The sequence below is a fragment of the Loxodonta africana genome, chromosome 2, assembly GCF_030014295.1.
Source record: "Loxodonta africana isolate mLoxAfr1 chromosome 2, mLoxAfr1.hap2, whole genome shotgun sequence".
Classification (NCBI taxonomy): Eukaryota; Metazoa; Chordata; class Mammalia; order Proboscidea; family Elephantidae; genus Loxodonta; species Loxodonta africana.
In genome coordinates, this window is record NC_087343.1 from 222,791,461 (window position 1) to 222,818,003 (window position 26,543).

General features: G+C 45.2%; 1 protein-coding gene across 5 annotated transcripts in view; it reads right to left on the bottom strand.

Annotated features, from left to right (window-relative positions):
• The window catches only part of PRDM15 (PR/SET domain 15), a 124,226-nt gene that overhangs the window by 61,065 nt on the left and 36,618 nt on the right, over window positions 1–26,543 (bottom strand). For 3 of the 5 annotated variants that reach the window (XM_064279486.1, XM_064279487.1, XM_064279485.1), the window contains exons 2-6: window positions 18,495–18,540; window positions 17,781–17,874; window positions 15,110–15,263; window positions 12,066–12,318; window positions 5,904–6,005 (exon numbers count right to left, since the gene is read on the bottom strand). In XM_064279486.1, coding sequence (XP_064135556.1) covers window positions 5,904–6,005; window positions 12,066–12,318; window positions 15,110–15,263; window positions 17,781–17,874; window positions 18,495–18,531 — 640 coding nt within the window. In that variant the 5' untranslated portion in view covers window positions 18,532–18,540. Of the gene's footprint in view, window positions 1–5,903; window positions 6,006–12,065; window positions 12,319–13,477; window positions 13,537–15,109; window positions 15,264–17,780; window positions 17,875–18,494; window positions 18,541–26,543 lie in introns of those variants that run through there. The other 2 variants (XM_064279488.1, XM_023559114.2) reach the window with 2 other exon arrangements.

Genomic DNA, 26,543 nt, shown 5'->3' on the forward strand with positions numbered 1-26,543 from the left:
GCTCCTCTGACTTCCTATTGCGTTGTCTAATTCTGTAATTTTATTGTTAATCTTTTGGATTTTTACATGCTGTCTCTCTATGGATTCTTGCAACTTATTAATTTTTCCACTATGTTCTTGAATAATCTTTTTGAGTTCTTCAACAGTTTTATCAGTGTGTTCCTTGGCTTTTTCTGCAGTTAGCCTAATTTCATTTGTGATGTCTTTAAGCATTCTGTAAATTAGTTTTTTATATTCTGTATCTGATAATTCCAGGATTGTATCTTCATTTGGGAAAGATTTTGATTCTTTTGTTTGGGGGGTTGGAGAAGCTGTCATGGTCTGCTTCTTTATGTGGTTTGATATGGACTGCTGTCTCCGAGCTATCACTGGGAAACTAGTTTTTCCAGGAGATCAGCTGGTACGCTGGCTCCTGGTTCTGAAAACGATCGCTGTCTGCCCGTATTTGTTCGTTCTCCATCTCTAAGTCTGTGTTTGTTGTTCAGAGTTCATAGATTGTTATGTATGTGATCGATTCACTTGTTTTTCCGAGTCTTTGTTGCAAGAGGGATCCGCGGTAGCGTCCACCTAGTCCGCCATCTTGGCCCCCTGGTCTTGTTTTTGAAAGTCAGAATTTTGTTCTATATTTTTCTCCATCTCTGTCTGGGACCATCTACTGTGATTCCTGTCAGAGCAGTTGGTGGTGGTAGCCAGGCACCATCTGGTTGTACTGGACTCATTCTGGTGGAGTTGTGATCCATTAGTCTTTTGGGCTAATCTTTCCCTTGTATCTTTAGTTTTCTTCATTCTCCCTTGCTCTCTAAGCAGTGAGACCAGTGGGATATTTTAGATGGCCGCTCACAGGCTTTTAAGACCCCAGACGGGATATAGCTTTCTTAATACACTGTAACCCCTCCCAAATACTCATACTTCTGTCCAATCCCCCTCAATATATTTCCATCACAATTTTCAGGTAAATCAATAATCAGCGTTCACATGATTACGACCATAGAAATTTATTCACAGCTGAGCCATATATGTGTTATGATTAATTTTTTTATATAGAACTCATCAGTTAATGTGCTTCTTTTCTTTTTTTAAAGCTATTCTTCCTGGTGCCCTTGATCCTGCTCCAATCGGAGCCAGCACATTTATTGTCCTGGAATCTCCTTCATCAGCATCCTGGGTATTCCCTGCACCCTGATCCCCTCTTTCTGTATCCTGCATGCAGTGGCCTTTTGCCCTGTTTTCTGGTTGCCCAGAACTATAAAACGTCCTTCTGATGTTTCTGCTAATTTTTTACGGTCTGAGCCCTACTGCCCCAAGAAACCTTCTTTCCCAACCTCTCCTGCCCTGAGCGTAGGCCTGTGACCTTGGCTGTGAGCAGTGTGAGGAGGCAGCAGTCCCGTGGGACACATTTTGTGGCAAGTTAGTGGAGGCACCTGGCTCTCAGAGGCTGCATGAGTTTGGGGTCTGAGCCAGCATCAGTAGTGTGAGCTGACACAGCTTTTCTCTACTCTCCCTTTTGAACAATAACTTGGCTGGGACAGGAATTTTCAGTTGGGGTTGAGACGTACAATATGATGCCATTCTGATTTGCAATGCTTCTGAAGTGAGCTGTGATTTTTTGTTTTACCTTTTTTAAATCTCTCTGAAGGTTTTTCTTCTTTTTAATTCTAATATTTAAATTTCACGACGACGTGGCTCAATGTGGGTCATTTTCATTCATGGTGCTGATCACTTGCTGGGCTTTTCCAACCTGGAAACACATGTCCTTTAGGCCTGGGACATTTTGCTGCTTATTTCCTCCCTTCCATTTTCTCCTCTATGGCACTACTCTTAGTCATATGTTGAGTCTCCTGAATCAATACTTCAGTCTTCTTTTCTCTATAGTGTTGTCTTTTGGTCATTGCTCTAAAAGATTTCCTCTATGTTATCCGGTACTCATCCATCAAACTTAATTCTGCTAGCATAGCTATAATTTCCAATGATTTTCTTTTCTTTTTTAAAGTAACCTGTTTTTATTTCAAGAATCTGCCAGGCGCTCCTTGGAAACTCTGTGGGGCAGTTCTGCTCTGTCCTATAAGGTCGCTATGACTTGTAATCGACTCGACGGCACTGGGTTAATATCTCCTCCCTGAGTATCATAATTTGGGGTTTGGTTTTTAGTTTCCCCTCTGTGAAATTTACCCTGGTTTCTCAGCACAATTTTTTTCCTGTTGGTTGTTGTGGTCCCCCTCTCTCATGTTAGAGAATTCCTTGCAATGCTAGTGATCCTGGGCAGAACATTCACACTGAAAATTTCACTGGGTACCCAGGTGCATGGTAGCTTCCCTGCAGAATGATGGGAGAGCGAGTGGTCATTTTATTGTCAGGCCCCCTCACAGTATTCCTCAGTCTTCTCTCGTTGGTCAGTTTCTCCAGAGAAGTCCCACATTCCCCCTGGAGTATAAACCTGGCTGCCACTGTTCTGGGAAAAAAACAGGAGAAGGGGCAGAAGGGCTCTCACATTTCCAGATCAAGCCTTCCCTGAGTCTCCATATCCAGGACAGTGCCACGCCTGCTGTCCCCAATTATGAGTCCCTCTACGTCAACCTCTCCAGTGGGTGGGCCCAGTACCTGCTGGGTTGGGGCAGGAGGAGATGGGTAATTGAGAGGAACAGGACAGGGAACCTAGAGGTCTACCACTTCTCATGCAGATGTCCAACCAACACCTTGTTTCAGTCCCACCCTGTGGCTTCAAGGCCTCTCCACTTACAATGCCTGAGTTTTTTGGCACTCTGCAGCAGGAGCTGACGTGCTTCTTGGGTTCCCCCATGGCTGGTTTCAGCTTCTCTTGTCTGCTTAGTAGTTCTCATTTGTCCAAATCCTTTCCAACTCCCAAAACTGCCAGCTGTTCTCTGCTTCCCCATTCTTTTGTTATTGTCATTTTGGTGTATTTGCTATTGCTATTTGTTATTGTTATTTAGTGGAATTTCAGAAGGTGTCAACGTTCATGCACATGCTGGAAGCCCCATGTTCACTCAGAAGTCCGTCGGCTGACTCTTGAAGGATGAGTGGGACTCACCAAGGGGAGGAGAGGGAAGTGGCATATTCCTTCTAAGGGAAGGGCAAGGACGGCTGTCTTTTGCTTGACCAGCCTGCCAGCTCTAGCAACGCCATCCCATGTCCTGGTGCTCTGAAGGGCGTGCCTAAGTCAACCTTTATTTGCTGATGTTATGCATCTTCTATGCCTGATTCCAAAAAACAATAATTAAATGAATGCTAAATAAAGAAATTAATCACTTAACTAAAAGGCTCCACACCCAAAGCACTGGTTTGGTTTGGAAGTACGCCAACCTCGAAAAGCACTTTAGTGGCAAGCTTGATCCTGAAGCTACAAAATCAAGTCTTCCTAAATCAGGCAAATCTCTCACATGTCGCCTTACGAAAGGCAATTTCAGATAGCACCAGATTACGGACCTTTCCTTGCATTGTTTTTTTCTAAAGGAGGGGATGAATAAGAAATAAAAGTGATTACGCCCATTTTTTTTCCCCATTAAAACACAGGAATCTTGACATAGCCGACTCCATTCTGTTCTCTGAAGCCTTGCTCCAAACATGCACACCACTAGCTCTGGGGCTACCTCGAAGCCAGTTTGCTGGCCACACACACACGCCCATGGCTCTTACAGGACAGCCTCCCAGGTCCTGCTTTTTGCAGTTCTCTTTTGCTCAGCTCTGGCCCCCACTCCTCAGCTCCTTGGCCCAGAGACAGGCTGCTGCTGGACCCTGGCACCGCGGGAGGAGACTACCCACCAGCACAGGGAAGGAGCAGGGCTCTGGACTCCACTAGATACTAGCTGCACAAAAGTCAGTTAATAGCTCTCTCCTGGTATGCTGTACCAAAGGGTCATTGTGAGGACTGACTTGAGTTAATACATTTATGTGCCTAGAACAGGGCCCAGCACCAAGTCGGTCTCTGTGAACATTAGCCAAATTATACAAAACCAAACCCAAACCCGTTGCCGTCAAGCCCATTCTGACTTACAGGACACTGTAGGCTAGAGTAGAACTACCCCATACGTTTTCCAAGGAACAGCTGGTGGATTCGAACTGCCAGCCTCCTGGTTAGCAGCCGAGGGCTTAACCACTGCACCACCATGGCTGCAATTATACAAGGGGCACCAGAACTGACTACCTTACTTGGATGACTAGAAGTGGCATGCTACTGTTAAAGTGAAGGACTATTTCTTCTTCACTTGAAACATCTATCTCTAGTCATCAGGCGAAAAGTGTAAAAAACAAACAGAAAGCCTTTCTTCTCTGTGGTTTCAATATCACGTCTTTTGAAATGTCCTTTCCTGGGACATGCCTGCAGCTGGACACCACGTGGTTCCAGGGACATGCCTGTTCTTCAGCAACACTGCATTCCTAGAAAACCTGGTGACCGCTGTGCTATTTATGTCTTGCTGACGAGTACAAAATGCTTCTCTCCAAGCAGAGTGCAAATGATACGTCAGTAAACGCATTACAGCCAGACTGGCAGGATGTCCCCGTGAATGCAGGACGGGAGCTGGAGTCGTCCCAAAGCCATTGAGGAATCTGCTCTGTAATCGCAGCTGCCAGTCTGTGGAAAGCTCATATTAACCTTTCTTTTGGTAAAACTTATCTGGCCTCGAGAAAACATTTTTACAGGTTCCGGAACATTCTGACTGCTAATCTGATGATGAGACCTGGGCTGGGCCCCTCACCTCCAGCCTGCACCCCTCTGTACGAGTGTCTTGTGGCTGCTGTAACAAAGTACCTCAAACTGGGAGGCTTCAAACAGCAGCGATTGGTTCTCTCACAGTTCAGGAGGCCAGAAGTCAGAATCAAGGTGTCGGCAGAGCCATGCTCCCTCTGAGGTCCTAGAGAAGATCCTTCCTTGTCCCTCCCAGCTTCTGGAAGCTCCAGGTGTTCCTTGGTGTGTGGCAGCATCACTCTAGTCTCTGCCCACATCACCACATGGCCATCTTTTCTGTCTGTTCTCCCCTTCTTCTAAGGAACCAGTCATTGAAGTTAGAGCCCACTTGTCTTAGTCACCTAGTGCTGCTATAACAGAAACACCACAAGTGGATGGCTTCTGCAACAGAAGTTTATTCCCTTACAGTCTAGTAGGCTACAAGTCCAAATTCAGGGCATTGGCTCCAGGGGAGGGCTTTCTCTTCTTGGCTCTGGAGGAAGGTCCTTGTCATCAATCTTCCCCTTGTCAAGGAGCTTCTCAGAGCAAGGACCCCAGGTCAAAAGGACACACACTCCTGCTCTTAATTCTTGGTGGCATGAAGTCCCCGTCTCTCTGCTCACTTCTCTCTTTTGTATTTCAAAAGGGATTGGTTTAAGACACTATCTAATCTTGTAGACCTCATCAATATAACTGCCACTAATCCATCTTATTACATCATAGTGATAGGATTTACAACATATAGGGAAATCACATAAAATGGTGGACAATCACACAATACTAGGACTCATGGCCCAGCTAAGTCGACAGATATTTTGGGGGGACACGATTCAATTCATGACACAACTCTAATCCCGTACAACCGCATCCTAACTAATTACATCTGCAAAGACCCTATCTCTCCAAGTGAAGGCATTCTGGACATGGATGTGGACTTTTGGGGGACACTGTCCAGCCCAGTACAGCCTCCTCAGTTACACCCTCACAACCGCACTGCCTGAAGTATCATATAGAGCTTGGGCTCCGTCAGCACCTGCTACACACTATGAAAGGCCACAGGCTGTACTTCAGTGTGACAGAGGGTTAGGGCAGGGCTTGGAAGGACACAGTGAGCATGTGTTGTCCCCATCCAAAGGGGACCGTGTGGCAGAGACAGTGGGAATCAGCGTGAGCCCAAGCACAGCACTTTTTTAAACTCGCCAACCCGACCAGGCCCCGTTACCGTTGAGGAGCTGCAGCTCCAGGAATGTGGCAGAACACACTTTGCATGCCCACTGGCTGGGCTCCGCTTCCACAAGGGCACTGCTCTCCGGCGTGCCTGCAGCTTCAAAGACAAGGAGGAGAAAACAGTGATCACAAGCAGCTCCACGGAGCCCCAGTCCAGCGAATAACGCATCTGTTCTGGCAGGTGGTTAGGAATTGCTGGCGTTTATGAGCACTTCACCACCCGTTTGTCAGCTTGGTGTACTGCGGGGGCTTGTGCATTGCTCTGACGCTGGAAGCTATGCCACTGGTATTTCAAATCCCAGCAGGATTACTCATGGTGGACAGGTTTCAGCAGAGCTTCAAGACTAAGACAGACTAGGAAGGAAGGCCTGGCAGTCTACTTCCGAAAATTAGCCAATGAAAACCCTATGAATCACAATAAAACTGCCTGATGCAGTGCTGGCTGGAAGATGAGCCCCTAGGTTGCCAGGCACTCAGAATACACAGCACCCCAACAATGGACTGGAGCATGGCAACATGGCACAGGACCGGGCAATGTTTTGTTGTGTATGAGGTACCTTGAGTTGGAGCCGACTCCCTGGCAACAGCAACAACAAGAAAATGAGCACTTGCAAAGCACCATTCTCAGAGTCTAACATGCATTCGTTCATTCCAGCCTCAAAACATTCCCCATTTAACAGACAAGAAAACTGAGCCCGGAGAGGAACAATCACACCACCGTCTGAACCAGAGCAGTCTGCCTCAGCCCCTGACCCCTGTGGCCAGTCACGGAATTGTTGCCACCTCCCAAAAAGCACCAGTGGGGTCAGATGCATCCTTCAGATGACTTTAAGAAAAAAAAAAAAGTATCCTAAAGAACCAAATTTAATCTGTCAGTCTCTCACTGGCTCATGCAAGTGAAAGAAGGGAGACCAAAAACAGCCAGCCAGTGGGGGCTCCTGCACCCGGCATGGATGCGGCTTGGCCCAGTGCTGTCCGGCAGAACCTTCTGCAAGGACAGACATGCTCGGTATCTGTGCTGTGCAGGACGGCAGCCAAGAGCCACTGTGGCTAATGAGAACTTGATGTGGCTAATGTGTCCGAGGAACTGAGTCTTTCGCTTCGTTTCCTTTGGATTGAATTTAAACAGCCACATGGGGCTGGAGGCTGCCATCCCAAGCAGTGCTGCTCAATCTTTCTTCATGGCCCTCTGTCCCCACCACACAGGGGTCAGTGGAGGGAGGACAGTGACAAAGGTGGGTAGGATGTGCACCTGGCTCTAAAGAGGAGAATCACAGACTCCCTTTTACTTTTTTATCACCGATGCTTTTGTGGGGCCAAAAAGTTAGGGTCCTTCACGAATGGAGCTGCACAATTCCTGATCTGGCCCAGCTCCTCGAAACCTTGCTTGGCAGCCTCCCAGATATCATGGCCTCAGCTCGGGGCTGGTCAGGGGCAAGAGCCCCTCATTGTCCCTTCTGCTCTGCCACCAAACGTCCAGGACTCAAGCTCCAGACCCTTGCCACCCTCAGAAGCCAGTCACACGCAAAGACTCCTGGTCCTTACAAAAGCCATTCAGAACCGTGGGCACAATAGCTCCTAAAAAGCTGTAAAAGTTGGCAAAAGCTGGCGATCCTGAAGCAAAGAACAGAAGAAAAACGTGCGGATCACTGCTAAGTTGTTCCACACGTGTTTTCTGAGGGCCTTCATTAGATAAGAAGAAAAAAAAAAGTATGTTTCTAAGATAAGAAGAAAAAAAGGAGTGTAAGTGCAACGTGGAATTTGTTTTGCCCTATTAAAGCTAACAGAAAGAGGAGAGAACGAGCCAGGCTGGGGCCCTGTGCAAAGCAGGCTACTGCTAAGATCGGCTCTCTTTTGCACTCACTGGAGAGTTTGCTGGCTGAAGAACCAAAAAGAGACTGGGGTTGCGGGGTACGGACAGGGGAACAAACAGGAAAACAGGGCCAAATTCCTGCTTCTCACTCACGTTCCCAAACACGTAGGATTCTTGCTGGAGGCTGGGAATCTGGATTAATTGGGAGCAGGTGTGATTTCTTCAACTCTGAACAATCCTATGTCTACAGCAATAAGGTTCCCCCAGCCCCTGCGAATGCTAATTCAAACTAATCAGAAAAAGAAATTGGTTCTCTTCAACTTGATGCTCAGATACTAGGTGAAGAGGACTAACTCGAAGAACTAGAACAAGTTAGTCATGACTTCTAACCTCTCATCAAGAGGTGGTATTTTCCAAAGTTATTTTTAAAAGATAAGAATCTTAAGGAAGAAAAAAAAAATAGCCAACAATGGGCAATCAAGATTGCCAGTTACTTAAATAACCAACAAAACAGAAGTGTTTGAGTAAAATGACTAAGATGTGCCTGACCCAAGTCTTTCCAATCATCTCATTTGCATTCAGAAGCAGGACAATGAAAAAGAAAGACAGAATTGATGAATTTGAATTGTAATGTTGGTGAAGAATATTGACTAGACCATGGACTGCCAGAAGAATGAGCAAATCAGTCTTAGAAGAAATACAACAAGAACGCTCCTTAGAAGTGAGGATGGTAAGACTCCATCTTGCTACTCTAGACCTGTCATCAGAAAGACCAATCTCTAGAACAGGATAGCACATTAGTCAAGTGGGGGGTGAGCGAAAACCCAGGAAACTCCAATGAGATGGATTGACACAACACCCGCCAGCAATGGACTCAAACATATCAAAAATTATGAAGATGGTACAGGACCCGGCAAATACTCGTTCTGTTATTCACAGGGTTGTCATGCGTCCGAGCCAAACAGATGGGCTATTAACAACAACATGCAAAATGTAACCCTACACAGCCATAAGACAATGCCATAAACATAGTAATGATAGGGAAAATGCATCACAGAGGATCCTAAGTACAAAGTGTATAGGCAAATAAAAGTAAGCAATAAAACGGACCATGCAGTAAGACCTCAACTTTGTAAAAAAAAAAGTTTTTTTCAGTTTCTACATGTACAATTTAGTGACATTGACGACATTCTTCAAGTTGTACAACCATTCTCACCTGATCTGAGTTGGTCCTCCCTCATTAGCATAAACTCACTGCCCCCTCAGGTTCCTGTCTAATCTTTCCAGTGGCTGTTGTCAATTTGATCACATATAGATAATTCTTAAAAGAGCCTAATGCTCAGGGCAGATCTTTTTTCTAGTTAAGCTAAACTATTGTTTGGTTTTAAGATGACTTTAGGGAATATTTTTGGTTTAAGGTAAAAACACAATTTTTAAAAGACCAGAAAAGAAACAGCAAAACCTGAAGGACAGAAAGCAGTTCAGTGGCTGCCAGGGGGGACTGACCACAAAGCGGCACAGGAGAACTTTCTGGGCAGATAAGAATGTCCCAGATCTTGATTCTGGTGGAGCCTACATGAGTATACACATTTGCCAAAACTGTCTGAAATGTACACTTAAAATTGGTGAATTTTTCTGCATGTAAATAAGACCTCAACAAGGCTATTTTAAAAAAACAGAAAGATGCTAGTCAAATATGCCAATAATTTCTCCAGATAAGACATACAAATGGCCAATAAGCACAAGAAAAGTAGCTCAACTTAGGGAAATGTAAATCAAAACCCCAAGGAGATGCCACTTCACAGGTACTAGGGTGGCTGTTATTAGAAAAACAGAAAATAACCAGTGCTGGTGAGGATCTGGAGAACCTGGAACCCTTGTGCATTGTTGGTAGAATGGAAAATGGTACAGCCGCTGTGGAAAACAGCTTGGCAGCTCCTCAAAAAGTTAAGCATAGAACTACCATATGACCCAGCAATTCCAGTCCCAGGTTCATATCAAAAGACCTGAAAGCAGGAACTCAAACACATATTTGTACCCCAATACTCACTGAAGCATTATTCACAATCACCAAAAGGTGGAAACAAGCCAACAGGTGAAAAGACTAACAAAATGTGCTATACACGTACAATGGAGTGTTATTCAGCCATAGGCAGAAACAAAGTTCTGATAAATGCTGCAACGTGGATGAACCTTGAAAACACTATGCTGAGTGAGATAAGTCAGACGCAAAAGGACACTGTATGAGTTCACTTATACGAACAACCCAGAATAGGCAAGTGTACAGAGAACCTCAGCACATGACCCTACTGGGAATCAGGGTCTTTGCAGATGTAATTAGCTAAGGATCTCAAGATGAAATCATCCTGGGATTTAGAGTGGGCCTTAAATCCAGTGACAGGTGTCCTTGTAAGAAGGAGAGGACATGAAGACGGCCAAGAGACAAAGGAAGCAGAGGCTGGAGTGATGGGTCTACAAGCCAAGGGGTGTTGGCAGTCACGAGAAGTTAGGAGAAAGGCAAGGAGCCTCCAGAGAGACGATGGCCTGCTGACACCTCGATTTTGGACTTCTTGCCCCCAGAACTCTGGGAAAATAAATATTTGCTGTTTCGTCCCAAGACACTCAGACGCAGCCCATCGGGGACTCCTGCCCTCACCTCTTTGGGCAGGGACAACTAGAAAGGCTACGTCACGTTGTATTTTACAAAACTCCAACTATAATGAACATACATGGGAATGACCAGGTCCTTGCAAATAGATTAAGACACCTACCCTGTAGGGTTACTTCATACCACACTACGTTTATAAGAAAAAGAAAACTATTCTTTTGTCAGAATCACAGCACTTTGGGGCTCAGAAGGAGAGCCATTTGCTGTCTACTTCTCTCCCTTGAGCAAATTATCTTCAGGGCAACAGTTCACAGGTTTGCTCCCCTGGGTAGTATTAGGTAACCCTTGTGTAACTGCTGTCTTTGTGCATCAAATGGTGTCAAATACCAGCCATTCCATGTGGGTCTTGGAGGTGACGTGGAGGATCCATACCCAAAAGACGGTGCACAGGTGGTTAAAGTATAGTGGGCTCCCCTTCAGGGACAGCAGGGATGTACCTGACCCTGGCTGGGAGGGCAAGCTTTTCGATTTCCTCTTCCAATAGGAATGTCGGATTTGGGCAAATCACTCACATGACCTCTCTAGGGTTTTCTTTAAACGCCTGCATTCATGCACACACAAACACACGTGTGCATACCTGCAAACATGTACATACATTCACACATACACATGCATGTGTGATGCACCCTCACACAACATCCACACACATGTGCACGCACACATATGTACATGTGGTCACACACATAGACGCACATGTACATATACACACACACACACACACACACACACACACACAAAGACCCCAAAGCTGGGAGGCAGCTGCTGCAGAGGTGAAAGGCACTGACAGTGGAGCCAGATCCTGGGTTCAAATACTGCCTGTTTCATCTCCTGCGCACTGTGACCTTGGGCAAGTCCTTTAATCTCTGTAGTTGAAGCCCTAACCCCTGGTCCCTGTGCCTGTGACCTTATCTGGGAATAGTATCTTTGCAGATGTAATCAGTTAAGTACCTCAAGATGAGATCATCTCAGATGTAGGGTAGGCCCTAAGTCCAGTGACTGGTGTCCTTCTAAGAAGAGCAGGGGGCACAGGGACAGACACACAGAGAGGAAAGCCACATGAGGACAGAGGCAGAGCCTGGAGCAATGAGCCTACAAGCCAAGGAGTGCCTGGGCCCGCCAGGACCTGCAAGAGACAGGGAAGGGGTCTCCCCTAGAGCCTCAGAAAGAGCACGGCCCTGCCTCACAACACTCTGAGCTGGGACTTCCGGCCCCCAGAACTGTGAGGGAATACATTTCTGTCCTTGTAAACCACCCAGTTTGTGGTGCTTCATTACGGCAGCTCCTAAACACTAATACAAGCTCTCTGTGCTCAGCCTCTCTGACAAAAAGGATTGTAAGGTCCCACCTCACAGCATGGGGAAGACAGCTTCCTGCATAGAAAGCCCTGGACACACAGCTGCCTCGGTGTCAGCTGTGCTGTGTCCAAGTACCCAACTTACAGTGGTAGAGATGGGGACAGAGCTTGCCACAAGCCAGCTCGTGGCTTATGGGGGAGCCCTTCTAATTGTCCACCCGGCAGATATTTAAGAAATAGATCAACAGACCCAAACTGTGTGGCATCACTCAAACCCTGCACTCTCCCACCACAAACAGCTCGCCAACAGCGCTTACTGTATCAGTGTCTAGGAGGGAAGGCTAGCTGTGGGCAGGGAACAAGTACAGTCGGAGCCACGCACCGTGGGCGCCAGCGCAGGCCTGCTTCAGCATGGGCTTGTCCATCTTCTTGGCGTAGAACGCAGCATACCAGACGCGCAGCTCTGTGCCAGGCGGGATGTCCCGTGAGGTGGTGAAGTACACATCGCTGTCCTGCTGGTAGGCTGTCAGGTTCTGGTGCTCATGCTCCACCGCCGGCCGCACCAGCATCATCCAGTTGCAGTCGTCCTCGTTGGAGGTGTCAAAGCAGACGGGGTGTCCATCCTTCTGGAACACCTAAGGGGTGAGCACAGCCCCCGGGGGGACAAGGAGGAGCTGGGCACGGACCAACCTGTGTCTCCGTGTCAGTGTGTGTAGGAGGGGGTGCTGGGGAATCAATCTAGATGGCACCTCGCCAGGGTCCACATCAGGCTCCTATATGGGGGCTGTTTAGGGTTTATGGTAATTAAGAGGATCACAGGAAGGCCACATGGTTCTGGCTCATCACAGGCAAAAAGGAAGCAGTAGACACAGCAAAAAGTCATTGGCCCATTTGGGCACTGGGACACCTGAATTCTATTCCTGGTCCAGGCAGGTATCCGGACACCTGAGTTCTTCTATTGGCCCAGATAGGTACCACAACAAAGCTGTTACTGCCGAGTCAATTCTGACTCATAGCGACCCTATAGGACAGAGTAGAACTGCCTCATAGGGTTTCCAAGGAGCAGCTGGTGGATTCGAACTGCCAGCCTTTTGATTAGCAGCCATAGCTCTTAACCACTGCGCTACCAGGGCTCCAGGTAGGTACCAGGACATCTGATTTCTATACCTATGTGGGCATCAGGACACCTGAATTCTATTCCTGGTCTAGGTAGGTATCCGGACATCTGAGTTCTAATTCTGGTCCAGGTAGGTATCTGGACACCTGAGTTCTACTCCTGGTCCAGGTAGGTATCTGGACACCAGAGTTCTACTCCTGGTCCAGGTAGGTATCTGGACACCTGAGTTCTACTGCTGGCTTTGTTACACGTATGCTCGATGAATTAGCAAAGTTCTTCCGTTTTAAGCTGCTTCCTCACCATAAAACAGAACTATTGCTTTATGGATTCAGGCAGACAGGGAGCAAAAAGAAACATTTACATTTTGTTTTTCGCCAACTCAACAATCTTTACATGTACAATTCGGTGACATTGATTGCATTCATGACGTTGTACAACCATCACTGCTATTCATTTCCAAATTTTCCCATTACCGTCAACAGAAACTCAGTGCTCCCCAACAATTAAAATATTTTGAAATTCAAATAAACCTGACAATTAGAGGTTTTGTCCCCTATTTTCCAACATAATTATTGCTTCCTAACTGTAGGAAGAAATGTCTTCTATCTCCTGAAGCTTTTCCTTTAAGGGCTTCCTACTGGTCCCCAGGGACCCCCGAGTCAGTGTGGAGGACGTACCCCCGCTGGTCTCAGCGCCTGGCTGTGGGGGCACTCTCCACCTCGGCACACAGGCTGGGCACAGCACCTAGGGAAGTGCGCAAAACAACTCAACACCAGACGCCGCCGACCTTCAGAATCGAGTACCAGAAAGACCAAAAAGGGTACAGAGGGCTCTTTTTCCTCCCTCCCTCCCTCCCTCCTTCCCTCCTTCTTCTTCCCTTGTAAGTAAATCGAGTGCCTTTACTTTTCCCTCTTTGCTGAAATTCGCCTGGTCAACTATATTGTCAAAGGACTGCCAAAAACCTGAGGTCATCTATTCCATCTGCCTGTCCTGAAACAAGTGTGTCCCTTTAAGGCTCTCTAAGAAAAGCACACCTCCATCAGGAACTTGGGATAACTAAACAGCCACTCTCATTTGTTTATTTGACAACTATGTTTGAAGACTTGCTCTGCGCCAGGCACTCTTCCGTACGGGTAAGGGGACAGATGTCTCTGAGTGGCACAAACAGTTAAGTGCTCAGCTACTGCCTGAGAGGCTGGCGGTTCAAATTCACCCAGAGGCACCTCAGAAGAAAGTCCTAGCAATCTACTTTCAAAGGATCATAGCCATTGAAAGCTCTACGGAGCACAGTTCTACCCTGAATCACATGGGGTCACCATGAGCTGGAATCTAGGGGGTCAGGGCAGTGAACAGATCCTGCCCTGCCTTCTTCACGGAGCTTCCAGAGTCTTATTTTATAAGGCCCTGTTGCAATTTACACGCATTTTGTTCTTCCCGATGGTAAAAGAGAGCGGCTGCCTTTTTTCTCTGGTGTGCTTTTTAGAGCTGCCAAATTTTGTCCTATCATCTGGTGTCTCATCCCTGCCTAAGCAAAGCACCTTTCTTTAGAGAGTTTTGAAAAGTACCCACATGCTGCAAAACCAAATAAAACCCAGTGCCATCAAATCGATTCCGACTCACGGCGACCCTATAGAACAGAGTAGAACTGCCCCATAGAGTTTCCAAGGAGCGCCTGGCGGAATCGAACTGCCAACCCTTTGGTTAGCACCCACGGCATTTAACCACTACGCCCCCAGGGTTTCCACACACTGCAAAGGATGTGAAAATAACTATGCTGACGCCCCTGCAAAAAACTACGAAATCGCCACCAAGTGCAACCTGCAGGGTCGACCCCTGTTGGAAGAGAACTCAAACCAGCATTTTTGACCTAATTCTCCTGCACACATTTTAAATATGCTCTTTTTACCATTCCACAAAGTGGAAAATTACAAAACATCAAGTTAACCTTGATTATCTCTGGGCATGAAAATAAAAAGAGAAACATTTCCTTGGAAATGAAGCAAAACTACAATATTTAGGGACGTTTCCAGAACATTTACCGCAACGCGGGAGTTAACCTTCCTCACTCACAAAGGAGAGGGAAGGGAAGTTACTGCCTAGGGGGCACTGAGTTTGTGTAGCTGGTGGTGGGTTAAGTTGGAAAAAGATTGCGAGAATGGTTGTACAACATGAAAAATGTCATCAACGTCACTGAATTGTACATGTAGAAACTGGTGAATTGGTGACTGTCTGGTTGTGTATATTTTCACTGCAATAAAAACAAAAAAACCATTTCTGGTTCTCACACTCTGGTTGGCACCTGTCTTTACCTTCAGTGGAAATGCTGATTCTTTCTCCCACTTGGCAACTCTCCGAGACTCAAATGGACCAAACTGGGTTCGCTTGACGAGCTGCGTTACAGCGAACACGCCCTCGGTTCCATCTTCCAGCCGTCTGATCTCCAGGTTGGAAGGCAGAGATGACCTAGGCACGGAAACAAATGAGAGAGGCTCGTGGTTCTGTGTCCCTGTTGCTAAAGTGGCTGCTCGCATCCCAGGGCTAACTGAATAAGACAGCCTCAAGGCTTGCTCTCAGTGGCCATGGCAGGTCCTTTGAAATGAAACATTAAAGAGGGATAAGATAAAAGCTTCCCTAATAAGTGGTGGTTCAGTGGTAGAACTCTCACCTTCCACACAGGAGACCCGGGTTCGACTCCCGGCCAACGAACCTCATGGGCAGCCACCATTCGTCTGTCTGTGGAGGCTGTGTGCTGCTGTGATGCTGCATAAGTTTCAGTGGAGCTTCCAGACTAAGCAGATTAGGAAGAAACGCCTAGCAAGCTGCTTTCATGAAATCAGCTAATGAAAACCCCACAGATCTCAATGGTCCAATCTGCAACCCATCATGGGGATAGTGCAGGGCCTGGCCGAGTTTCGCTCCATTGTGCACGGGGTTGCCATAAGCCGGGGGTGACTCGACAGCAGCTAATGACAATAACAGCAAGTGCAAAGAAAGGCCTCCTCTATGGCCCCAGCAGAATCTGCCCAGCACACAATGGAGGGGCCATTCGGTGACGGATGCCTTAAGCTCCCTGTCCATCAGATCATTCCAGCACATCTACTCCGGGTGAAGGGTGCTATGGTTCAAACAAGGTGAGGCAGACGCAGTTCTTGCTTTCACAGGTGCACAGTCTAGCCTAGCAGGTAGTACACAGAGTCCTCCATGATCAGCTGCCATGAGGAAAGCACCACAAAGAAAACTCAAAAGGACCACAGGCAGCCCCACGGCTAGAAATCGCCTTCAGCTCAGTTGAACTGGGCCAACAGTTCCATCAAGGAAATGGCCTTTTCAACCAAACTTGGGAATTTTGATCACTGGAAGGCGGAGGAGGGAGCCTAGTGGGCAGAAGACCTCAGCATAAGCCATGGCTCCGGCAGCCCAGGAGCAGCTGGGGAGCAAAGAACTCATTGACGGGGTCAGCAGGGGTCAAGCTAAGAGGGAGAGGCCCAAATCACAGAGCCTGGGCCAATGGGGTAAAGTGAATTTCAGTGGCAACAGTGAGCCCCTGAAGACTTTTAGGGAGGGAAGAGTTGGTCAGGCCTCAACTTTAGGCAAAAATATCAATCTCAGTCTGGGTAGGATAAATCACAAAGAGAAAAAATAATAAAGAGGCCAAGAAAATCAGTTGAGAGGCTTCTGGAAACAGTACCAGTAAGTTCATAATCTTTTTAAAACCAGCTGCTGTTGAATTGATTCTGACTCATGGCAATGCCATGTGTGTCAGGGTAGAATTGTGCTCCACAGGATTTTCAATGGCTGATCTTTCGGAAGTAGATTGCCAGACCTTTCTTCCAAGGTGCCTCTGGGTGGACTTGAACTTCCAACCTTTTGGTTAGCAGTCAAGCACATTAACTGTTTGCACCACTCAGGGTCTCCTGTAACCTTTTTAGCATCTTCTATATGCCAAGCACTATCACATATAACAGGCATCTAGGTGGAATAAACAGTTAAGTGTGTTCAATTATCAGCTGAAAGGTTGGCGGTTTGAACCCACCCAGAGGCACCTCAGAAGACAGGCCTGGAGATCTGCTTCCAAAAGATCAGAGCCTTGAAAATCCTATGGAGCAGCTCTACTCTGGCACACAGGGGATCACCATAAGCCACCGTCTATGTCACAGCAACTAACAGCAACAATCACATATGATGGGCACAACAACCTTACAGGTGGCACCATTATCTTCCCACTTTACAGATGAGGCAGTTGAGGTTCAGAGAGGGGAAATGCTTGCCCAGGTTCAAACAGCAGCTAAGTAGCAGGGCTGGGCTGTGACCTCAGAGCCCCTGCTCCGCAGCACCTGGCGAGCCCAGCTCCCTGAGGCAGAACACCAGCTGGGTGGCCCAGTGAGTGTGGAATGGCGGGGCCGACTGTAGAGGCCAGCCGCCGAGCATCCATCACTTGCTCTGCAGCTGTTTGCCCAGAAGCAGCAATGGCTTTGCACTGTTACCTGCACTCTGACCCAGGGCCACACCCAGCCCACCCTGCCCCGTGGCATCCCTTGGTCAGATGGCAGGCCTAGACTTGAAGCATGCAGAAGGTGGAGCAGTGTTTGTTCCTCTGAGTAGTATTAGATAAGTCCTGTGAAATCACTATTTCACAGTCAACTTACAAGCCAGGCTATTATCACTCAATGAGCAAGTCTACTAAACCCATCCTCCCTGCATGTCAGCCATGCTGCGCCTGAGACAGCTGGCTCCTGAGAACCTGAACCCAACGACAGGCACTCGCATGCCATAGGCAGCAAAGCTGCTCGGTGCACAGTGGATTAGAAACCCTTAATGGGGTCTGGAAGCTGAAAGCAGGTATTTTCCACTCTCATTCTCCAGCTGGGTCTGCTCTTCCTACAGACATGAAGGCGGCCAGGCTATCACAGCAGCTCACTTACAGAAAACCCCATCTTCCAGGCAGGAGGGTACAACACACTGCTCACGGCCACCACTCACCTTGCCCGGCTGAGGACAAAAGAGTCCTTGACCATGACCACTGGGCCCAACTCGGGACACTCGGAGTCGTGGTACTGGCTGCAGTCTTCGCACCCTGCAAGCAGACATTGGAGCGTTGTTGTTGGATAGAGCTGACAATTGTGTGGCACACACAGGGAGGCGCAGATCCCTGCCTGATGGAGGTGATCAATGGCCATGACACAAATGCACATCAAGACCACGGAGGGCTCAGCTGGTAGAGCGAGACGTGCATCATGAAGACCATCCCACCAGGGACCCACAAATAAATAGGACATCTCCCCCAAGGAGAAGAGCCAGCTCAAGGGCTATGGCCCATTTGCAAATGGTACACGGTTACGTCCGTGGCCACCGAGAACAAGTCTCCCCCCAGGAAAAAGGAGAATTAAATTCACCAGCGTCAATCTGCCATCATACAGCCAACACACCACGCTCTTTTCCAACCCTTGGGTTACTTTTCTGAATCAACAGTTACTCCCTGAAAAGGGCCCTTGGCCAGGAGTTCTGAGAAAGATGACCCCATCAAAGCCATGCCTCTGCAACTCATCTCTTGTGTAATAAAGCATGTTTTCTGAAGCAAGAGGAAATCATTTAAAAAAAAAAAAAAGAACCCACAGCTTCTCTGAATTATATAAATGAAATGTGGACGTGGCTCGGCTAAAAGCCAGCACACGCAGGCTGCACCCTGGGACTTACAAATAAACATGATTTCCTCGCTCCCGTCCTCTGCCATCTCTGACGCCTGTCGGGAAGGACACAAGAGAACAAGGGTTAGTTACAAGCTGCTGCTCAAGCGAACTTTAAAGGCAATTCCTACCAAAGGCCTCCTACAGCCAGTGCAGGGACCGTTAGCTCGTGCCTTAAAGGACACACGCAGGGGTTGTTCTCTTATTGTGAGGGGGCTTTAAATGTGTTCTCATCCAAAATAATGTGATCTGTTTTTTCAATAAAAGCATTTGATTTGAAGGGCCTCATAGTAGAGAGTCTTCATGAACTAAGACTTTCATCTTTTTATATTGGCCATCAGTTGTCGCTTGTGAAATAAATATTTCAGTGGTCGTCGAGTTAACTCCAACTTACAGCAACCCTATGTGTGTCAGAGCTCCGTAGGGTTTTCATGGCTGATTTTGTAGAAGTAGGATGCCAGGCCTTTCTTCCAAGGTGCCTCTGGAAGGACTTGAACCTCCAACCTTTTGGTTAGCAGCTGAGCACATTAACAGTTGAACCACCCAGGGACTCCCAAAATATAGCACCATTTGTTTAGAGAGTCAGTTTTCCTGTTGGGTACTTGAATGCCAGTTCCACACACCCTCCGCCCCCATCCCTTTCCCCTGGAAACTTAAAAAAATGAGAAGCAGATGATGCAAAGTCCAAATGAAAATTCAGATTTGCTGAACATACGTTTTTGTGAGCAGAGAACAGAATTGAAGGCTTCCCTATGGACCACTGAAAGAGCTGAAGGGTAACAGACAGGAAGAGATGGGGATTTTTAATGTGCCCTCACAATTTCCTCCCCCGACCCATGAATGAAGCACGAAAGATTTTATTTTCCTCAACTTCTCTCTGCTGCAGAAGCCTGATCCAAAAAAGAGAACACCCATTTAAGTTAAAAGATGTCTCTCGCACCGTAGCACACTAACTTAGGGCTCCAATGGGGAAACTCTGCCTAGCCTTTCCAAGCTGGCTTGCCCAGCACCACACGAGTGGCTGGTGGCCAGTCTGGGAAAGGGATGGCAGCTGGTCACCGTGGTAGAGGGGAAAGGGGATGAAGAAGCAGAGGAAGGACTGGAGGGGTGTGTGTGGCTCTAATAAGTTGCCGGTGTGCCTCCAGAAGCCTGAGACCCTGTGTACTCCTGGGCAAGAACGCGTTCCACCCACCACTGTGGCTCAACGTCAAGGACCTTTTGCAGTGGACAGCGGGTTCTCAAGAGGCAACTCCAAACTGTGGTTGGGAACAGTGAATGGCGGTGGTTGCACTTGATGAACATATTTAATGTCATTGAACTGCACAAGTGAGGCTTGTTGAAATGGCAAATGTGTGGTTACCTATATATTTACCACACACAAAAAAAAGGTAAAAAAATGTTAAAAACCTGCAGTCAGATCACAACAGAGTATGGAGCCTACAAAGCGGGTCAAAATCTGAGCTAGAGGTTGAAGGGTATTCCCTCTAGTTTTTCTTGCTGTGTAAACTGAATAAATGCACGGGCCCCGGCTAGTGGCTCTCCTCCTGGGTAGTGCTGACTGCAGGAGGCTGGGAAGCAGGCAGCCCTCCGCTGTGTCCCAAAGAAACGCCTCCACCAAGCCAGTCTCCCAGAAGAAAGCCCACTGAGAAAGGTTCTAAAGACGACTACAGGAAGGAAAGCGGACCTGGGTGGTGCAAACAGTTAATACACTCGGCTGCTAGCTAAAAGGCTGGAGGTTTGAGTCCACCCAAGGGCACCTTGGAAGAAACGCCTGGCAGTCTATTTCCAAAAAACAGCCTTGAAAACCCTATGGAGCACAGTTCTACTCGACACACGTGGGGTCATCATCAATCAGAGTCGACTCGAATGTAACTGGCTTTTTTTTTACAGGGACGATATGAAGGAAGGTATTAAAGTATCTTCAAGTTTCAGCCTCTAATCTTACTGCACACTTATTATATACAAATGTCTGCTGTCGTTGTGAGACATCGAGTTAATTCTGACTCATCGCGACCCTACAGGACAGAGCAGCACTGCCCCATAGGATCTCCCTTAGTTAAATGCTTGGCTGCTAACTGAGAGGTTGGTGGTTCAAACCCACCAGCTGCTCCATGGGGGAAAGATGTGGCAGTCTGCTTCCATAAAGATTACAGCCCTGGAATCCCAATGGGGTGGTTATACTCTGCCCTACAGGGTCATTCAGAGTCAGAATTGACTCAGTAGCAGTGGGTTTTAATCTTTATGGGAGAAGATCACCACCAGGGCTATCTGTGTAAATGCCTAAATCTTGGGAATAACATTCTTTGTTAGTAGTGTCCGGTCCCCAACACATGATCTCTAAAATGGTTTTTATAAGCCTGGAAACAGACACCACAGATTCTGCTCTCTTACAAGATCCCTTTAACATTGAACATTCCTTTGCAGAAGGGAAGTCAGTCTCCAGGCTTCTGTGGCAGGTAAGAAATCCCAGAACAAGGGATCATAAAGAGTACTGTTTTAGAGAAAAGCAGAGAGAACAAGAGAAAAACAAAACAAAAAAACGCAGATTCTTGGGCCCCATCCAGACCTACTGAAACACACACTGTGGGGTAGGGCCCAGAAATATGTTTAAACGAGGCCTGCAGCTAAGTCAGATGCAGCTCAAGTCTGAGAAGCACTGCCTCACCCTGAACTTTTAAAAAAAATTTTATTATTACCACTACAATAAAAAAAAAACAAAACTAAATAACCAAAAAAAAAAACAAAACTAAATAACCAAAACAAATGGTAATCATAAGACCACAGTAAGATCCCTGGAGGCATTTCTTATTTTCTTTTTGTTTTTCTTCATTTCTCAGCTCTTCATATCTTTCTACTTACCTTCTTTTCCAGTCTACTGAATACCTGGTGCTGTGTGCCATCTCTGCCCCTTCTAAACAGGTTATGGCCCGAGGACTGGGAGCCACTTCGCTAGTGGGATCCCTGGGGGCATTTCTTTTTTAAAAAATTTTTTATTTACTTTTCTTTTTGTTTGTTTTTCTCTATTTCTCAGCTTCTCATCTCTCCACTCCAATGGGAAGCTCCCTCAGCACTTTTTGTTTGTTTGTTTGGCTCCTGTTTCTCTCTCCTCTCTCTTGTCTTTCCCATACCCATCTTAGCTCCACGCATCACAACCTTCCTTCTCGCTCCTGCCTACCTGCACTGTGTGCTGAACATCACACCCCCAAGCAGCACAGACACGGCCTACCGGAACCTGCCCTGCACTGACCCTCGGCCTCCCCTGTCGACTCCAGTACATGCCACAAACAACCCATCCTAGTCCCTTCCCTTTCAGCTGGACCTTCCCTGCTGTACCACAACTGAGCGAATGTCCCTGCCCATTGGACAAGGAGGTGAAAAGTACTGTGACCAGAGACAAGCAAACAACAAAGAATGCATAGTCCAACTGCTCAGTCATAACCAAATAAAAAAGCAGGACAAAACAAACAAATCTATAATCAATAAATGAAGAAAATAACTACTGAATGTCCTGAAGACAGCAGACAATATCAAAACATATAAAAAAGCAGGATAGGATGGTTCTAATAGGCATCCAAAATCAAACACCAGATGATGTTCCAGTAGAAGAAAAGGCACTGCAACTACATAACAGGGAATTCACGCAAAAATGAGAAAAAAAAAGGACAAATTTATGGAAAATACAGACAAAAAAATGGAAAATTTCAGGAAAATGATACAGGAACAAAATGCCAAAATACATTCACAACTAGAACTCATACAAAATCGACAAGTAGAAATCCAAAAGATAAACAAAATTTCAGAAATGGACAGTGTCACAGAAGGCCTGAAGAGTAGGTCTGAGACTATGGAAGACAGGATCAGTGAAATTGAAGACAAAAGCATGCATACAACATTGTTTGAGGAAAAACAAAACAAAACAAAGAACGAAGGAAAATGAAGAAACCCTAAGAATTATGTGGGATACAAATAAAACCAAAAATTTTTGAGTGATCAGAGTTCCAGAACAGGGAGAGAAATGGAAAACACAGAGAGGATCATTGAAGAACTGCTGACAGAAAACTTCCCTAATATCATGAATGATAAATAGCTGACCATTCAAGAAACACAAAGAGCCCCATATAGGGTAGACCGCAAAAGAAAATCACCAAGGCATATCATAACCACACTCACCAAAATCAAAGACAAAGAAAGGATCCTGAGAGCAGCTTGAGAAAAATGAAAAGTCACATACAGAGGGAAAACAATAAGACTAAGCTCTGATTACTCAGCAGAAACCATGCAGGCAAGAAGGCAAAGGGATGACATATATAAAACATTGAAAGAAAAAAACTAACAAACAAGAATAATATATCCTCCAAACTCTCATTCAGATATGATGGTGAAATTAGGACATTTCCAGATAAACAGCAATTAAGGGAATATGCAAAAACCAAACTTACATGAATTTATTAAAGGCAGTCCTTCAGTTTGAGAACAAACAACATCAGACAACAGCTTGAATCTAGGATGCAAGATTGCACCAGCCAGATACCATCCTAGGAAATGAACTTTCAAGGGCTATTCAAAACCAAAAGATTTACAACAGGGGATCAGAGAGGTTAATCTGTCAGAACAACAAAAGAGGGAATAAATGATGTAAATATAGAACTTTCGAATGGAGAGGAAGGCAAAGCAATACGAAGTAATAACAGACTGGTTCAAACCTACGAAGAAAAGGGTAAATTTCAAGGTAACCACAAAGAAAGTTAACAAACCTACTCATCAAAATAAAGAAGAAAAACACAAAATCTTAATAAAAACAAAATCTACAAAAACAGAAGAAATGAAAAAAAAATCCACAAACGAAAGGAATTCAGAAGAAGAGAGTAAGAGAAACAAAGAAAATATCAGCACCACGAAAAAAGCACTGCAAAAGGATGGCAATAAATTCACACCTATCAATAATTACACTGAACATAAATGGCCTAAATGTATCCATAAAGAGGCAGACAGTGACAGAATGGATTAAAAAACAGGTTCCATCAATATGCCATCTACAAGAAACATATCTTAGAAAGAAAGATGTAAATTTATTAAAAATCAAAGGATGGAAAAATATACATCACACAAACAGCTACAAAAAAAAAAAAAAGCAGGAGTGGCAACACTAATCTCAGATAAAAATAGACTTTAAAACAAAATCCACCATAAAAGACAAAGAAAGGCACTATATAATGATGAAAGGGATGATCCATAATGAAGACATAGCCACAATAAATATCTACGCACCCAAAGACATGGCTCCAAAATCCACAAAACAAACTGTAACAGCACTGAAAAGAGAAACTGATAGTTCCACAATAATAGTAGGAGACTTCAACACACCACCCTTGGTAAAGGACAGAACACCTAGAAAGAAATTCAACAAAGATACAGAAGATTCAGAGGACACAATCAGCTAACTTGACCTCAGACATATATAGAACACTCTACCCAACACCTGAAAAGTACACATTCTTTTCCAACTCACATGGAACTTTCTCCAGAATAGACCACATCTTAGGCCACAGAGCAACCCTCAACAAAATCCAAAATACTGAGATAATACAAAGTATCTTCTCTGACCACAACACCAACAAAGTAGAAATTAACAACAGGGAGGGCAAGGAAAAACAAAAATCAATTACATGGAAACTGAGTAAAACCCTGATTAAAAACCACTGCGTAGCAGAATAAATCAGAGATAGAATGAAAAAATTCCTAGAATCAAAAGGGAATGAAAACACATCATCCCAAAACCTCTGAAACACAGCAAAGGCAGTGCTCAGAGGTCAATTTATAGCAATAGATGCACACATCGAAAAAGAAGAAAGGAATAAAATCAAAACACTAGCTACACAATTTGAACAAATAGAGAATAGCAAAAGAAGCCCACAGCCACCAGAAGAAAGGAAATAATAAAGGTCAGAACAGAAATATACAAAACAGAGAATAGAAAAACAACAGAAAGCAACAAAACCAAAAGCTGGCTCTTTGAAAGGATCAACAAAATCAACAAACCACTGGCCAAACTGACAAAAGAAAAACAGAAGAGGACTCAAATAACCCAAATAAGAAATGAAATGGGGGACATTACAACACATCCAACTGAAATAAAAAGGATCATAATAGAATATTATGAAAAACTATGCTCGAACAAATTTGAAAACCTAGGGGAAATGGACAAATTTCTAGAAACACACTACCTACTCAAACTAATACAAAATGATGTTCAAAATCTGAACAGACCTGTAACGAGATGAGATTGAAAAGATAATTTAAAAAAAAAAAACCTCCCAACAACAAAAAAAACCCTGGTGCAGATGGCTTTACTGAAGAATTCTACCAAACATTCAGAAAAGAGCTTACACCAGTACTACTGAAGCTATTTCAGAACTTAGAAAAGGAAGCGATACTTTCAAAATCATTCTATGATGCCAGCGTAACCCTGATAGAAAAAACAGGCAAAGACACCACACACAAAAAAATTACAGACCAATATCTCTTGTGAATATAGACGCAAAAATTCTCAACAAAATTCTAGCCAAAAGAATTCAGCATCACATCAAAAAAATAATACACCATAACCAAGTGGGATTCTTACCAGGTATGCAAGGATGGTTCAACATTAGAAAATCAATCAATGTAATCCACCACATAAATAAAAGAACCACATGATCATCTCAATTGCTACAGAAAAAGCATTTGACAAAGTCCAACATCCATGCCTGATAAAAACTCTCAGTAAAATAGGTATAGAAGGAAAATTTCTCAACATAATAAAGTGCATATACGCAAAACCAACAGTCAACATCATTCTTAACGGAAAGAGGCTGGAAACATTCCCCTTGAGAACAGGAACAAGACAAGGATGCCCTTTATCACCACTCCTATTTAACATTGTGCTGGAAGTCCTAGCTAGGGCAATAAGGCAAGAAAAAGAAATAAAGGGCATCCAAATTGGCAGTGAAGAAGTTAAGCTGTCCCTGTTTGTGGATGATAAGATACTAAACCAAAAAACCAAACACAGGGCCATCGAGTCGATTCCAACTCATAGCGACCCCATAGGACAGAGTAGAACTGCCATAGAGTTTCCAAGGAGCACCTGGGGGATGTGAACTGCCGACCCTTTGATTAGCAGCTGTAGCACTTAACCACTACGCCACCAGGGTTTCCGATAAGATACTATACAAAGAAAACCCAAAAGACTCCACGTAAAACTACTGGAACTAACTAACAGATTCAGCAGAGCAGCAGTATACAAGATAAACATACAAATATCAGTTGGATTCCTGTATACTAATAAAGAGGACAATGAAAAGGAATTCAGGAAAACAATACCATTTATAACAGCCCATAAAAAAAAAAAAAAAAAAACTTAGGAATAAATCTAACCAGGGATGTAAAAGACCTATACAAAGAAAACTACAAAACACTACTGCAAGAAACCAAGAGATCTACATAAATGGAAAAACCATGCTCATGGCTAGGTAGGCTCAACATTGTGAAAATGACAATCCTACCCAAAGCAATTTACAAATATAATGCAATCTCGATCCAAATACCAACAACATTCTTTAAAGAGCATTAACTTTATACGGAAAGAGATGACGCCCCGGATAAATAGAGCACTACTGAAGAAGAAGAATAAAGTAGGAGGACTTGCACTACCTGACCTCGGAACCTACTATACAGCTACTGTAGTCAAAACAGCCTGGTACTGGTACAATGACAGACACACTGACCAACGGAACAGAACTGAGAACCCAGACGTAAATCCATCCACCTCTGGCCACCTGATCTTTGACGAGGGCCCAAAGTTCATCAAATGGGGAAAAGACAGTCTTTTTAAAAAATGGTGCAGGAAAAACTGGGTGTTCATCTGCAAAAGAAGGAAACAGGACCCATACCTCACATCACATACAAAAACGAATTCAAAATGGATCAAAGACCTAAATATAAAGTCACAAACTATAAAGATCATAGAAGAAAAAATAGGATCAACGCTAGAGGCCCTAATACACGGCATTAACAGGATAAA